At 34.8% G+C, this 17653-nt stretch overlaps 1 protein-coding gene across 2 annotated transcripts in view; it reads left to right on the top strand.

Moving 5' to 3' along the window:
* Positions 1–17653, top strand: part of LRRK2 (leucine rich repeat kinase 2) — a 156028-nt gene that overhangs the window by 52395 nt on the left and 85980 nt on the right. For both annotated transcript variants that reach the window (XM_077170530.1, XM_077170531.1), the window contains exons 15-21: positions 2115–2259; positions 3533–3672; positions 5763–5891; positions 5967–6137; positions 11013–11271; positions 15488–15676; positions 17087–17205. In XM_077170530.1, coding sequence (XP_077026645.1) covers positions 2115–2259; positions 3533–3672; positions 5763–5891; positions 5967–6137; positions 11013–11271; positions 15488–15676; positions 17087–17205 — 1152 coding nt within the window. The remainder of the gene's footprint in view (positions 1–2114; positions 2260–3532; positions 3673–5762; positions 5892–5966; positions 6138–11012; positions 11272–15487; positions 15677–17086; positions 17206–17653) is intronic.

Here is a 17653-nt window from a genome sequence, read left to right on the forward strand (position 1 = left end):
TTCTTCAGGTCTCTATTCAACTGCAACTCCTTATTAGAAACTTTATTGCCTCCTCTACCTGGTAGATCTATGGCAGGGGGACTGTTGCTTGGAGAGAGTTCCCTGCAAAGAAAGGTAGAGAGCCCTGGAAAACCTGTGAAATAAAAAAGACCTTATCTATTTTGCTCATCATTGTGTCCCCAGAACCCAGCATAATGCTTCAAATATAGTAAATACCTTATTTCATAGAGCAGAGCCCTATGGTAATGTGTCTCATAATAGTACAGTTTGAGCTATAACTCAGTTGGTAACTCTCTAGTATTTTTTTCCCAGCAGACGCCCCTCCCCCATTCTCAAATGCATAGAGAAATGTTGGAGGAAGAAAGAGCTTGGTGGAGAAATGGAAGGCAGCAGGTAGCCCCCTTTGGAATGAGGGGATATGAAGGGGGAGGTCCCTGCATCTCCGGGATTCTCCAAATTGAAGTTAATGGAATAAGCACAGTACGAGGAAATGCTTAGATTCACAAATGCCATCCTGTTAGTACCAACCATCACAAGACCTGAAGGTGTTCCCATCAGTGACTAAGCTGGAGCAGACAAGTGCCACCAGGTGGCTCCAAACAGCAGCAGAAATCTGGAGGAATTTTGGTGTTATAACTAGGCTCCTGGAAATCTTGAACTAGCTGTGTCGATTGACCTGGCTTTTTCGTTAACCTTACATTACTGTAACTCTTTTTTTTTTTTTTTTTTTTTTTTTTTTTTAAAGGAAGGAAAGACAGAGAAGGAAGGAAGGGAGGAAGAAAGGGAAACATTTTTAAAACATTTTCTTGTTTTTTTATTATATTTTGTTTGTTTGTTTGTTTTTTACATGGGCTGGGGCCGGGAATCGAACCGGGGTCCTCCGGCACGGCAGGCAAGCACTCTTGCCCGCTGAGCCACCGCGGCCCGCCCTACTGTAACTCTTTTATGTGATTAAATTTGGGGGACACCGATTTGTCGTTATGGTAGAATTTTTCTATTATCAGTTCTGAGTAAATGTTATTTCATTAACTTGGAATGCTCCTAATATTAATTGAACTATTACATGGTAGAGCCAGGATTCAAACCCAAATTTAATTGACTCCAAAGCTGATGTAGCTTTTACTGTTCCAAGGGTTGGTAAGATGGAAATAATGATCGGGAAAAGTGCCAAGGAAGGCAAGGATATGAGCGTCTCGTTGAAATCATAGATGAAATGATACCCAAGCCCAGCAGGCAGGGGTGAAAGTGAGGAACACAGGGTGAGAGAATGATGTCCCTTCCTACATCCCTAACTCCCCCTGCAAGAAGATGTTGAAGAAGAATTGACAGGCATTGAGGGACTAGACTAGGAAAGCATGAAAATTGATCACTGGTGGTGTGGAAGTCAGAGACGTTGAAGGACTGAAGATTTTGATCAAAGAGGCTATATCAGAGCTTGAGGTCTGACTTGAAGTGATTTTAACTCTAAGGGGTTTGTCTCTTGTGGTGGAGTCAACTAGGAGATGCTGTGAAACTAGAGTCTGAGAAACATCGTCTGCATGAAAGCAGATGTTCTGACACATATTAGCTGTGTACTTGAGCGTTTGTTCCTTCATCTTTAGGGTTTGGTGAACTTACTGCCTGAGGCTATCGAGTAGATAAATGTAAAAAGGCACGTAAAACACTTTTGGAGTGAGGAGTAACTTCTCAGTTAAGGTTTTCCATGATGAGACACATCATTACATTTTACTGTTTAAGTACAGAGGCTTTGGGATCAAATGTCCTTGGTTTGGATCCTATCTCTGCCATTTACAATTGGTGTGACTTTAGGAAACCACTAAACCTCATCTAATGGAAATGATACTAGCATATATCATGGAATCACTGTGAAAACATAACGTATATAAAATATTTAGCACAGTGCCTGCCTGGCACAGGACAGGCATTCAGTAAATATTAAAATCTGGCTCTTATCCTGCATTATAAATAAAAATAATTAGTAATATAGAAGGCAAAATTAAGGATACTAATTTCCATTTGGACTATTTGGTTTATATTTTATCAGTATATACTAAGATAAGCATTAAGATCTTATTTGCAAAAATAAATAATCCTAATTCCTCTTTTGATTTTAGTTCATTGGAAATCCTGGGATTCAGAAATGTGGCTTAAAAGTGATATCTTCTATAGTACATTTTCCTGATGCATTAGAAATGTTATCCCTGGAAGGTGCTATTGATTCAGTACTTCATCCACTGCAGATGTATCCCGATGACCAAGGTTGGTACATTTTTTTTAAATAAATTTTTTTGAATTTTTTTTAAAATACCAAAAAAATACCAAACAAACGCAAACATTCGTAACTTTTGATCATTCCGTTCTACGTATATAATCAGTAATTCACAATATCATCACATAGTTGCATATTCATCATCATGATTATTTCTTGGAACATTTGCATCTATTCAGAAAAAGAAATAAAAAGAAAACAGAAAAAAATTCATACATACCATACCCCCCACCCCTCTCCCTCACAGATCACCAGCATTTCACTCTAAATTTATTTTAACATTTGTTCCCCCTATTATTCATCTTTATTCCATATGTTTTACTCGTCTGTTGATAAGGTAGATAAAAGGAGCATCAGACACAAGGTTTTCACAATCACACAGTCACATTGCGCAAGCTATATCATTATACAGTCATCTTCAAGAAACATGGCTGCTGGAACACAGCTCCACATTTTCAGGCAGTTCCCTCCAGCCTCTCCACTACATCTTGACTAACAAGGTGATAGCTATTTAATGCATAAGAATAACCTCCAGGATAACCTCTCGATTCTGTTTGGAATCTCTCAGCCATTGACACTTTGTCTCATTTCGCTCTTCCCCCTTTTGGTTGAGAAGGTTTTCTCAATCCCTTGATGCTGAGTCTCAGCTCATTCTAGGATTACTGTCCCTCATTGCCAGGAAGGTCCACACCCCTGGGAGTCATGTCCCATGTAGACAGGGGGGAGTGGTGAGTTTGCTTGTTGTATTGGCTGGAGAGAGAGGCCACATCTGAGCAACAAATGAGGTTCTCTTGGGAGTGACTGTTAGGCCTAATTTTAAGTAGGCTTGACCTATCCTTTGTAGGGTTAAGCTTCATATGAGCAAACCCCAAGATTTGGAGCTCAGCCTATAGCTTTGATTGTCCACACTGCTTGTGAGAATATCAAGAATTCAAAGGGGAAGTTGAATTTTCCCCCTTTCTCACCATTCCCCGAAGGGGACTTTGCAAATACTTTTTTATTCACTGTTCAGATCACTCTGGGATTTATTGGGGCATCACTCTGGACAAACCAACAAAATGTCATGTCCTACTCAAGGTTCCATTTACTTATGGTGTTCAATTAAGCTGTCTACATAAGTTATATTAGGAAATACTGTTGGTACATTTTTAACTCAAAATTTGGAACAGATATAGGCCATTAGTTGTTGTCTTAAAATTTTTTCAATCTGAAATTCAAAACAATTATTTCCTATGATTTTTTGTTTACTTTTTTCTCTTCTAGAGATTCAGTGTCTTGGTTTAAGTCTTCTAGGATGCTTTGTTACAAAGAAAAATTTGTGCATAGGAACTGGACATCTGCTGGCAAAAATTCTGGTTTCCAGCTTACAACGATTTAAGGATGTTGCTGAATTACAGATGAATGTATGTGCATATTTTGAAGGAAATTTGAGAACTTGTGCAGATTTCTCTTTTAAAGCAGTTCGTGAAGTTCCCATTTTGCATTAATGGGATTGTTTTAGTTAATTGAAAACCATTTATCATTTTGTAGTATTTTAATTATAGAAGGTGAAGAAGATTGGAACTGAATCTCTAGGAATTCAGGATTCTGAATTTCATTATTAGATCCCTAAAATCAACACATTTATGTGTCATTTGTCTTTTCCATTACAGAACAAAGAATGTGCCAAAGAAATTCCAGCTAGCAGAGCTGAATTTGCTTAGGTTTTAGACAAATAAAAGTTTTAGTTATTCCAAACTGTTTGTCACAGATTGTTTTCCTCTAGTAATTTTACCTCTTGGTTGTTTTTTCTTGAAGTAAAATATCATTAAAAATTTTTTTTCATGAGGTAAAATTTAAAATGTCATTACTATAATTGTTTTTACAAGGAATCCAAGATACTGGCCTAGAGTTAATCCAGGGAAGTTTAAGAAATAAATTCTGTTTCAGGTATTATTGCTTTGTTTAAATATCAGTAAAGCAAATTGTCTCTTTCAGAGTTTCTACGTTGGTTGTGGTTTTTCAGTAATGGGGTTTGCATCTTTCATAAATTACGCTTGGCAAATATTTTTATAAATGGCAACATTGACCAAAGAGAAAAATATCTAGTCTGGGGTGGTGTGATGGTGGCTCAGTGGCAGAATTCTTGCCTGCCATGCCAGAGACCCTGGTTCAATTCCCGGTGACTGCCCACGCAAAAAAAAAAAAAAGAAATCTTGTCTGTAGCCTCTGTACAGACACTGTTAGTAAATGAGATAGTATATGTCAAGATTTTTTAAGTTATAAAGTGCTGAACACAACATTCCTATAAGTCAGAATAGGTTTTATAAATCTGCTTTCTATAATATGTCTCAGTCTAGGCTGATTGAAGCCATAGAATTTATTAAACATAATTCTAGGGAAAGGAAATGACTTTGTGCAGGTATGCAGCTCTCAGTTGCTCCAGATTAATTAATTTAGGTATAAATTTTAGGGTCTGATAGTAGAGGTTGTCACATGCTTACCTCTGGGCTGAATTTGGTCAGCCAACATATTTCTTTTGGCCAGATCGGTGTTTAAAAATAATTTCTTTGAATCATGTGCCTTCTACTCTTTTTGTATTACCTTCTTTGCTGTGAAATTTGAGTCTGCAGGAACCACTGTTCTAAAGGATGGTGGGTCACGTGTCCTTTAGACCTGCATAAATTATGAGTATTTCTCCTATCAAATGTTAGTATTTGTGGAAACTCAACATCTGAAAAGCCCCAAATTATACTTTTAATATTTAGATTACTCCATTAACATACTTTTAAAGAGACTTAAAAATGAAAAGGTTAAGATGACTTTTGAAAGTTAAAAGTCCAATCTTTTAAAAATATTAGGAGGGGAGAGCACAGATAACTCTTGGGAATATGCTTAAGGTGGCTCTAAAAAGTAAATGGTGTGGACTGAACAGTTCTTTCTAAATAATTTGCTTTGAGAAGACCTCAGAATGCCTTCAGAGCTTCTCCCAAATGCAATCAAAAGAATGAAAACGAGGCTGTCATACTTATTTCCTTGAAGTTAAAATTTCAGGAGAAAGACAAATGTTCGCAAGCGTGGGCTATCTAGAGAAACTGACTTTCACTCTTACCATAGAAAATTGGCCTACTTGGATCTGTTTGCCTGCTGTCTCTGCTGATCCAATCCTGATTAATATCTGACATTCATCATGTAGGTATGGCTTCAGACTGGGATTTTTAAAAGATGAGTTTCAGAAGATTAGTTTTTTTCCCTATTTTGCTAGAGGATGCTTTGTTAAGTAGTATTCTATTCTTTGTGTGTCTGCAGTAGTTCTTGGTAATGGGAGAGCAGAGAATATTTACAGGATTGTTTCAAGGTTTACAGTTTTAGAGAACAAACCCAATAGATATATCTGCTTAGTTAAGTGAAACTTCCGGTTTTAAATATCATATGCAAGTTCTCTATTTTATTTTATTTATTTATTCATTTTTTTCTGACACTTGCTTGTATCATTTTTTTGTCATACTTTCAGGGATTTCAGACAATCTTAGCAATACTTGACCTGTCAGTATCTTTTGCCAAGCTGCTGGTGAATCATTCCTTTGATTCAGTAATATTCTACCAGATGTCTTCCAGTATCATGGAACAAAAGGATCAACAGGTACATTGTTTTCCACCTGTATGCTGAATGTTATATGTTTCACAGCCTCTAATCTTCATTTCCATTATTTTTTAGTTTCTAAACCTTTGTTGCAAGTGCTTTGCAAAATTAGTTTTGGATGATGCGTTAAAAAGTGTGATGCTACAGAGAGCATGTGATCAGAATAATAGCATCATGGTTGAATGCTTACTTCTACTGGGAGCTGACGCTAATCAAGCAAGGGAGTCAACGTCTTTAATTTGTCAGGTAAATATTCCAGGCATGGCTTTTGTCTTTTCTCTGTTGTTTGACTGCTATTATATAACTCTTACTTACATGATATTATCCTTCACTTCAGAATTTACCAGTTTATTGCACAATATGATATGCAGTGGGAGTTTAAATTTACAGAACTTTTGAGTTAATAGTATCCTTCAGGTTTCATACCATTTAATCTTTCATTTTACATCTCTATTTACCTTTTTTTTTGGCATGGGCAGGCTCCGGGAATCGAACCCGAGTCTCTGGCATGGCAGGCAAGAATTTTGCCACTGAGCCGCTGTTGTCCCGCCCTGTCTACTTATCTTTTTGGTTGATAACTTTTCAAATGTGTTTCCTACTCTGCGTCCCTATGCAACTTATTCTCCAGCTATACCTCACACAACACATGTTTTTTTCTTTTAAATTCAGAAGTTAATAGGTTTACAGAAAGATCATGCACAAAGTACCATGGTTTTGTTTTAATCATTTTTCAGTTATTTTCTGTCTTTTTAAAAAATAAACTTATGTGCTTTTTTTTTTTCAAGGCTTTTGCATGTGGCGCACATTTAGGGCCCCATTCACATAGCCATCCCTCTTGTAGGTTATTGGTCCCCCTGACCTTATAACGCTGTGCTCCTGCTTTCCTTCTCCCTTCCTTCCTGCACAATGTAAACACTTATCCCTGTGATGGAAGACCTGCACTTCCTTCACGAGTGCATCCTAATTCTTCCTTCATCAAACCCTTCTCAAGCCCCCAAACTTCCAAACGAAATTAAAATTTACTTCTGTAACTGCATGATAATTTATCTGCACCTATTTTATATTTTGTGAGTTGTGTGGAAATAGAAACGTACAGTGTTCATCTTTTTATCATTCAAAATTTCTGATGTTGCTTTACATACAGGATACATTCAATAAATATTTACTAAAACACATTGCTTGTATTTCAGGTTTGTCTTAGTTGTATGTACTTTAGGGTTTATAATTGCATTCAGGTAACAGTATGTTTTCTAGGGATTAAATATTTTTAGCAAAGCAGTTATGAAGTGATTTAATATACATTATTAAATAATAAGCAGAGTACTATTTTCCCATAATTTATCTTTTAAACCTTAATTGATTTAAGTTCTCATTTGCCTGAGGGTGGTTTCAAATCAATTTGTCAACTACAAGATTAAGTTAGTACAAACTAACAGTTGGCACAAAAGAGACTGATCTTGTAATTCATCATCATGCATTATTATGTTTACACCTGAAAAGAAAATAATCAAATTGTTTAAATTTAGCCTATCTTGTTTTAAATAAGCAAATTAAGAAAAAACTTGTTTCTCTATTGTTAAAGACTATTAAATTATTTTCCCCAATAATTTAATGTTTATTGGGCATTTTATTTTGTGCAGATCATTCCATTAATGTTACTTGGGAATGCCAAAGAACTAAAAACAGCCCCTGCCCCTAATGTTCTCATTAGGGAAACTGTGTATCTAAAAGGACTTGACTGTACTTGTCCTGTATTTCCCACAGGAAATGATGTCTACATTTCTTTCAATTTATCCAAATCTTTCTATACAGAAATCTTATTCCTTTCCTTGTGTTCTTTAGGACTTAATGTACTTATTTGTATTTTTCTTTTCTCAAAACAAAATCATATCTTTAAATCCGTGGGTATATAGTAAACTTAAAAAAAAGCTGTCCTAGTTCTTGGCGATTGTGTGTATCTAGCAAACAGTATTGATTAAATATTTGTGAATGGCTTGATTGGATGTACCTTATTTTCTACCAGTGCAAAATAATCAAGACCATTCACTTATCAAGGGACTGCATAATTAAGAATCATTCAGAGCAAGGATGGAATTAATTGTATTAGGTCTTTTGAGGAGCGTTTAATGATGCTGTGTACATTATTGGGAGAGAAAAATATGGAGAATTACTACTGTGCAGGAAAATGCAGGATAGAGATCTGAAGATTCATGAAGTCGTGATGAGAAGAGCAAGTATTATCAAGTCTGATTAAAAATAATAGCAAGCAGGGCGGGCCGCGGTGGCTCAGCGGGCAAGAGTGCTTGCCTGCTATGCCGGAGGACCCCGGTTCGATTCCCGGCCCCAGCCCATGTAAAAAACAAACAAACAAACAAAATATAATAAAACAAGAAAATGTTTAAAGATGTTTCCCTTTCTTCCTTCCTTCTATCCTTCCTTCCTTCTCTGTCTTTCCTTCCCTTCCTCCCTCTAAAAAAAAAAAAAAAAAAAAAAAAAAAAAAATAATAGCAAGCACTTCTGTAGCTCTCCACTACCATCTAGATATTTCTTAGAGAACTTTCCAAATTTTAATCCTCACAGTAACCTAACAAGTAGGTCCTAGTATTATCCCCATTATAAAGGTGAGGAATTGAGGCACAGAGAAGTTAAATAATTTGTCTAAAATCATGCTCCTGGTAAATGGTGGAAAACCTGCTTCCCAAGTACCTGCTGTTAATCTCTTGGCTACACAGCAGATTCCTGGTGGAGACGGGGAGTGGGGGGAGGGAGTTCATTTGCTCTCGAATGCTAGATTGGAACATTTGATTTTGGTTGTGGGACTAAATTAATGTAAGTTATAAGATGGGAGAGAAAGTTGCGAAGGATCCTAAATTTTACTTTTGAAAATGTTTGATTATATTTGAAATCTCTTCATTAATATATAAAGGTGAAACTAGATTTTTTGAGCAGTGTTTTTTTCCTAACATAAAGTTGAAATCACTTTTGGAAAAATATATGAATATTCTAAAAGGAAGCACTGTGAAAGTGAGATTTAAAGAGATTGTTTCTTAATCTTTTTGCTGGCTTTTATTTCTTTTGTCTGGTACACTTTCTTGTGCATTTCTCTCTTTGTGGCACCAAGTCAGCTTTGATAGTTTGGGTTCTTCAGGGAAAATTTCTTTTACAAAGATATGCTGAACATCTTCAACGTGCAAAGCTCAGTGCTACATAGGAGTAGAGACTATCAAAGGGATTTCCTTTTACAAGACAGGTTTTTCCTAAGTGTATATGTATATTTGGGGTGGGTCATATAAAGCATAAATCAGCTTAATACAAGGTAGGCAGTCAGTGTCATAACTTAGAGATATGCAAGTTTGTTGGGTACAAGAAAAAAAACCTTTGCGATTGAGTTTTTTGGTTGGTTCCTCCCTCCGTTCCTTTTTTCTGTTAAGAGTTCATGTGGGCCCTTGAAGAGGATTTTTAGTAATTTGCTAGTTAAATGAATTTCCTGAAATAATGCTAGACTACAGGAATAAAAATTGGATTGTAATATCATCCATGATTTTATATGCTAGTCCAGAAAGCAGACAGGCATGTCTGGTTCAGTGTGCTAAGTGCTGTGTTCAGCAAAATGGGATGGGAGTGTGGAGGAGGAGGGGTGTATGTGGCCTGGGAGTTTGGTAGCCAGGACCTCACAAAAGAAGAGGCTGTGAAGCTGCTTCCTCAAGAATGAACTTTTTTTTTTTTCTGGATGAGAAGCAGAGGAAGGCATGTGGGGCAATAGAAATAGGATAAATGAAAGTAAAAGGTATGAAAATTTGCATGTGTGTTTGGGGGAATATCCTGGAGCAATGGAGCTGTAGATTTTTAAACAAGAAGAGAACTGAGCATATGTAGTAAAAAGATACTTTAGTGGCTCTGGAGAGAATGGGTTGAAGTTGGATCATCCTGGAGACTAGTAGGCCATTAAGATAGAGACATCAAACTATAGAACTGTCCCTTCAACTCCTTTGGGTGTAAATTCTGGAGAATTCAGGAATTTCCTTTAACCTCCTTCTATCCTCCTTCTCCTTCAAACCTGGATACCAGACCTTAAATAGGGTCTTCTTTCCTTGCCCTTTTTTTAAACCTTAATTTTGAGTAATGAAAGGAGCAGAGGCTTTGGAGCCAATAGGTTAGGCTTTAAATCTAAGTTGCTATTGCTTAGCTCTAAGGATTTAGGTAAATCCCCTATTTCTTCCCTAAATATTTGGGTAAATCCCCTGTTTGTTTTCCTTCAGTTTTAAAATGAGGGTGATAATTTCTACGGCGTGGCTTTTTTTTTTTTAATAAGGGTTAGAAAACGTGTATGTAGAATTTAACAAAGTCCCTATTTCTATTATCTGCCCCTTTGATCTTCTAGTTGATAAAACATCACTGTTCTATCCTTTAGACTGTTGTTCCTGAGTAGGTACAGTGTGCTATACTGTCAGTTGCTAAGGCTTTTTTCCTGCTTGCTAAATTCACTTTAGTTTTTGCAGCACTTAGCATGCCAATGCAACCTAAGCATATGCTCTGAAAACACAAAATTGAGAGGAGGGAAGGCAGAAGACTGTGATATGTTGTTTCTTCATGGAAATTCAGATTTTTGACCCAAGGAGCTCTTCATTGGAGCTCAAGAAAATCAGAGCTGAATAATGATTGTAATCATTAAAGAATGGGCATTAAAGAATTTTATGACATTTATATTCTCATTTATTCTATGTTAAAAATGAAGACATTCACTGTGTAAGGGACTAGATATTTTCCCAGATGTCTTCTGATTAGCACTAGAAGCCCAGAAAGTATAAGCAACTTATATCATTGGGGGGAACCGAATTTGAACTCAAGTTTTCTGACTCCAAGTCACAAGCTTTTCTTTCCTATAATGTTGCCTCTTTCATGATAAATAACTTTAGTTTGATAATTACTTATTTATGCCATTCTAATATTTGTGGAGTAATTTTATTTTATTTTCGCAATCTCGTTCATAGATGTTTTGTTTTAATTTGTCTCAATTTGATTTTAAGGGTGTAAAGAAAAGTCACACCACGTTCAATTAAGCAGTCTTTTAAAAGGAATAGTGCCAATTTTTAATTTGCTTACTTTTTTTTCTTTAATTAGGTATGTGAGAAAGAAAGTAGTCCCAAATTGGTGGAACTGTTATTGAATAGTGGCTCCCGTGAGCAGGATGTCCGAAAAGCCCTGACAATAAGCATCGGAAAAGGTGACAGCCAGATCATCAGTTTACTTTTGAGGAGGCTCGCTCTGAACCTGGCCAACAATAGCATCTGCCTTGGAGGATTTTGTATAGGAAAAATCGAACCTTCTTGGCTTGGTCCCTTATTTCCAGATAAGACATTCAATATAAGAAAACAAACAAGTAAGTATCAATGGGAAGATTTTTACAAGTTTTTTGTTTTCAGTAGTATTTTTAAGTCACTAATTTTTTAGTTTATTTTCATTTCAGTCTGATAAAAATTAAGCCAAAAATATTGCAAAGGTTTGAATAACTTTTTTTTTTGTCTTGACTTGGAAGGGATATTAGATTTAAGTTATTCATGAGACAACAGATACATATTTTATAAAAATAGAGCAAAGCAGTGGGAGCTTTCTGAGGATTGCTTTTTAAATCTCTTTTATTTTTTATTATAAAAGCAATATATACTCATAAAAATAAGAAAATACAGAAAAAATGTAAGGAAGAAAAAATAACTTAAGAAAAAATAAAAATGCAATCAATATTTATTGTATTTTTCTAAGTTTTTATATGTTTATATATATATGCATTTAAAAGTATATGCAAAACATACACATAATTTGCATTTTCAAGCTCACATGTCTTTGTATTTCAAGTTAAGAATATTTTCTTTACATTTTCAAGTTAATATATATTTTGTATATATTATGTATTTTTATGTTATCCTCATTCTCTGGTAATATTTTTATTTTAGCTCTCTCTCATTTACTTACATTAAAAGTGTTTAAAGCTTGAGCTCCCTTTATTCCCATTAATTTACTCCCTTGTCTACTTCCTTCCCCACAGTAATCCTACAGCATGGCTCCTACTAATTACCTCTTTGTTTTACTCACCTTAGTTTTGATGCGCTCGTCTCGGAAACTGTAGTCCTGGTTAGTCCAAAAGTCTACTTTTTGTCTTACCTTCACCCAAATACCTGAATGCTGCTAGAGAAAAGTATCCATCTTAGGACTGTGGTACCTCTAAAAACTCAAGGCCTTCACATTTCCAGTGGCCCTAAAAGCTCCAGTCAAACTAAATTTCCCATAGTTACTTAACTGTTCCCTATAGGGCTTTTCCCAGTCTTAATCTCTCTTCATAAATCCCTAACCCTCTCTCTTCACGTGACTCTCTATTCTTCCTCATCAGCATCATCATCACTTTTTACAAGAAGACATTCCTGTCCTCATGAAGTCTGGTTAGAAGGTTCACCTCCATGCTTCTCAGTGCCCTATTTTTTCCATGTTCTAGCACTTATCATACTATATAGTAATTGTATTTTTACCTTTTGGTTTCTCCTGGTAGATTAAAAACATCATGATGTCTGTGTCAATCTGACGACAATCCACTGTTGTAACCTTAGCCGCTAATACTAGTTAGTGCCTTTTGCATAGTGGATGGTGATTAAAAATTTATTGTATTGACAAAAATAAAAATAGTAAATTAAGTTGATAAGCTTATGTGAAAATAGACACTTCACATATTAACAAGCATTTCACTTTTTGGAATGAAATTTCCAATGTCCATTAATATTTTAAGTGCATATACTTTTTTTTTGACCAACAATGATCATTTATTGTGGCCTTATTTATGACTAAGTTAAATGGTGAATATTTTTCTGTCATTCAGCAAACCAATTCTAGTCTATATTTTTATCAAATTTTATTATGCTAACATGTAACATAAAATTTCACATTTTAATGATTTTTAAGTGTACCACTCAGTGACATGAATTACATTTTCAATGTTGTGTTACCATCCCTGCCACCCATTCCCAAAACTTTTCATCATCCTACACAGACATTATATGCATTAAGCTATTACTATCTTTTACGTCCTTCTGCTAGATCCTGGCAAATGGTAAACTATTTTAGTCTTTATGAACTTGCTCATTTTATGTATTTCATCTAAGTGAAATCATATAATACTTTCCTTTTGTGTCTGGCTTAGTTCACTCAGCATAATGTTTTTAAAGTTCATGTTGTAGCATGTATCAGAACATCATTCCTTTTTTTTGCTGAATAATATTCCTTTGTATGTATATACCACATTTTGTTTATTCTTTTGATGGACAGTTGGATTGTTTCTACCTTTTGGCTATTATAAACAATGTTGCTATGAACTTTGATGTACATGTGTCTGAGTCCATGTTTTCAATTCTTTTTGTGTTTTTATACCCAAAAATATAATTCCCATTTTATATGGGAGTTTTATATTTAGTATTTTGAGGACTTGATAAATTGCTTTCTACAACAGCTGCAACATTTTACATTCCCATAAACAATGTATGAGGGTTCCAATTTCTCTGCCTCTTATAAGCACTTGGTATTTTCCATTATGAAAAATCAGTCCTAGTGGATGTGAAGTGATATTGTGGTTTTGATTTGAATTTCCCTAATAACTAATGATGTTGAGTATTGTTTCATGTGCTTATTGGCCATTTCTGTATCTTTTTTTGAGAAATATCAGTTCAAGTCATGACCCATTTTAATTGGTTTGTCTTTTTTGTTATTGAGTTGTAGGAGTTCTTTATACATTCTGAATGTTGAACCCTTATAAGATAAATGATTTTCAGATATTATCTCTAATTCAGTAGGTGGTTTTTTCACTCTCTTGATAATGTCCTTTGATGCACAAAAGTTTTAAAATTTTGATTAAGTCCATTTTATCTATTTTTTCTTTTGTTGCTTATGCTTTTGGTGGCATGTCTAAGAATCTGCTTTCAGATCTAAGATCATTAAGATTTTCCCCTGTGTTTTCTTGTAAGAGTTTTATGATTTTAGCCTTTTATTTTAATCCTTGATTTATTTTGAGTTAATTTTATTATATGTTATGAGGTAGGTGTTCATCTTCATTTTTTTTGCATGTGGACATCTAATTTTCCCAATGCCATTTGTTGAAGAGACTATTCTTTCCCTGCTGAATGGACTTGGCACCCTTGTTTGCCAAAGATGTATGGGTTTATTTCTGTAGATACTTTTTTGTCCGAGCAGTATACTGGCAGGAATCCATGACACAGATAATATGAATGTACACAAAGAAGTATGTACAGGATATATATTAAAACATTGTTTGTAAGAGCAAAATATTAAGAAAGAAAGCAAATATTATCCAAAAGGTACCCTTCAAATAAATTATGGTCCACTCATGCAGTGAAATGCTTTGTAGCCTTGAAAAAAAATAGCTAATCCAAATGTCCTCATATAGAATGCATTTTTAAGTGAAAATTTTTAAAAAGCAGAAAACCTCCTTATTGGTAGCTAGTGTTGGTGAAAACATAATTGGAGAAGGATAGGCATAAATGCTTATATGTGAAAAGACTATATAATGAAAAAACTCAATAAATTGGTTCCCTGGTTGCCTCTGGGGACTCTGGAAACTAATGAGACATGATTAAGTTCCATGTTTTATCACTGTAACTAGTCTAATGCCAACAACCTGCCTACTTTAATCCTTGAAATCTAATAGAGGGGAATTCTGGGACCATTAAGAAGATTAGAGGGAGATTTACCATTCACTTTGTTCTTTATGAGGTTTTTACTATTGACAAATATTACCTAATTCAAAAAGTATAAAGTCATTGATTGGTTGGCAAGTAGATCCATGATTTATTTGAGCTGGTCTGAGTAATGAATATTTTAGATTCATTGCTTTAAAACATATTTCAGTTATTGCTTGACTGAGTTACATAAACATATTATAATATGAGCTCTAAAAGTAATATTTGAGATTTTTCTAGGCTATATGTAGAATGACAGGAAAAGTGAGAACACTGCCAATTTATTTGTTCATAATAGAGCATAAAATGAAATGTAATGAAATAGTAAGATATTAACTTTGAAATTCCATCTACTTTCCCTGTAGTCAGAATTAACCACTTAGCAAACAGTTTATATTAGTCATTCTATCAATTATTGAGCCTATTGTATGTTCTAGGTATTGTGCTAAGCAATTTACATGCATCATTCCATTTAGTATTTTCCATGGCTCTATGCTATAGATTCTGTCATGCTTAACATTCCAGGTGAGGACAGGGACACTTGGGAGCTTATGTAACTTGCAATGGCTTTACTAGGATTTGAAACAGGAATATCTGACCTTAAAGCTTGGGCTTTTCCCTAAGTCAAGTTAGTTTCAGAAAGATTCAGGTTGGTCATGTATACCAAAGCTTTATGTAAAATTTTATTATATACTTTTTTAACAAATTTAATTTTAATTCACCACTGCCAGTTAAGCAATATCACTACTGTAAAATGACTTTGGGAGTAAACATAAAATATATTCTCAAAGCATGCAAATTATTGTGCTTACACTTGTATCATGTTGATTTCTAAGTTGCTGTGTATTTCTTTATTTTTAGATATCGCATCTACCCTAGCGAGAATGGTGCTCAGATATCAGATGAAAAGTGCTGTGGGAGAAGGTGCAGCCTCTGGCAGCGGTGAGAATTTTTCTCAAGATATACTTGATAAGTTTGATGAATGGACCTTAGTTCCTGACTCTTCTGTGGATTCTGTGTTTGGGCAAAGTGATGATCTGGATAGTGAAGGTACTTATTTTAAAAACATTTCATTTTATTATTTGCACTTACACAGGGGCATTAAACAATAAGACTGAGAAAAATGCCTTACAATTCATTTGGAAAAAAATCAGGAAAAAAATGTGTTCATTATTGGAAATAGTTAAGCTTCTTATTTAGATGGCTTCCTATCTCTGGGTAAGGCAATTACTGTCAAGAAGCTTATCTCTGCACCTGTAAGTATAATAATCCCACTCACTAATTGGTGAGTGGTGACTATTGCAGTGAAAATACTCTGACTCAAACTGAAATTGTATTCCGAGGTCTGTCTCTGACTTGATGCTTTTGTGGCTTTGTGAAAGTAACTTCACCTTGTTAAAGGTAGTAATGGCAACTGCAGGGTTATTAAGAATTAGAGATAATATGTATAAACTTAGGCTTTTTATTTATTTATTAATTTTTCGCATGGACAGGCTCCGGGAAACGATCCCGGGTCTCTCCATGTACTTTTGAATAAAGAAAAATATTTGAAATGCCACCATAAAAATAATTATAAAACATACTGTGTTGCTTGTATAAATAATTTGTAAACAGAATTTTCACAAGCATATAAAGAAGAATAATAGTGAAAATGTAATTTTAAAAGACATGAATGTAATTAAATTGAGTTATATTTTATTAAAATTCTTAAGTATAAATATAATTTAGGTTAATAGTATGGATTACATTTTAGTAATTTTTTCCTGCTTATCTTATTCAGTATTTACTCATTGTCAAGTCTATGATAGCCATTCAATGAATATTTGTGGATGTTTTAGTTTGCTAAGGCTGCTGGAATGCAATAAACTTGAAATGATTGACTTTTTATAAAGAGCATTTATTTAGTTACATATTTACTAATTTGGGAAGGCAGATGGCAACATTGGGCTTCTCTCCCACTTTTGGGTTCAAGTAGCTTTCTTTAGGCGATTCTTTTCTGCAACTCCAAACATCTCTGTCCAAGCCACCTCTAAACTCTGAGCTGCCTTGTGCTAGGCTGTGCTGGGCTCTTTGGACCTGTGCTGAGCTGTTTCTCTTCTGACTTCTCCTTTTAAGCCTCAACTTATTGCAGGATGCTCTCCCCTTAGCAGACAGCAGATGTAATCAGCCATAGATGAATTCACATCCTGATGATTTAAGTCCATAGCAGCAGAACTACCAGGCACCATCAACTGGCCAAGTTGACACCTGAACTTAACTACTACAGTGGATAAGAAAAATGTAGTTGAATTTTGCAAATGAAAAGCTTGTTTATTATTTCAGTTTTAAAGATATTAAAAATGGAATTGACTGTCAGCTTCTGTTAAGAAAAATGTTTAATCTTCCATGATTATTATACCAGCACCTTATGACTAAGTCAGATTTTCTTACTCTTCATGTTCTTTAATTATTTGAAAATAGGTAGCGAAGGCTCATTTTTCTTGAAAAAGAAGTCAAATTCAATTAGTGTGGGAGAATTTTACCGAGATCCTGCCTTGCAGAGATGTTCACCAAATTTGCAAAGACATTCCAATCCATTAGTAAGTAAATTGTGATTTATACTTTAAAAATGTCATTTATTTTTTGCTGACATTCTCTTAATAGAATTCTGTGCCAAAGACTATTGGTGCAGAAATTACTGGAATTATCAGAACTTTATATAGATAATTAGAAATAAATTAGACATAAGTGATGTTTGTAGGCTTTTGTGCATGCAGAGTATAAATTTGTTTAGGGCATATATGTAGCAAATACACATGCATTCACAGTGGTTATTACCCTTCACTTTTCAGGGCTCCATGTCTTTAGAGCTCACATTGGGTCTGCCCTAATGTCCCATCAGTACTCTAGTTAGTGACCTGTTAGTGATTTTCGAGCAACCAGATAGGAGCCTGAATGACATTGACCAAGATGGAGTAGTATAATATCATTGTTCATTAAAACATACATTTATTTTGTGTATTGAGAATCATTTGATTTTTTAGCAAA

This window comes from Tamandua tetradactyla, chromosome 7 (assembly GCF_023851605.1).
Source record: "Tamandua tetradactyla isolate mTamTet1 chromosome 7, mTamTet1.pri, whole genome shotgun sequence".
Taxonomy (NCBI): Eukaryota; Metazoa; Chordata; class Mammalia; order Pilosa; family Myrmecophagidae; genus Tamandua; species Tamandua tetradactyla.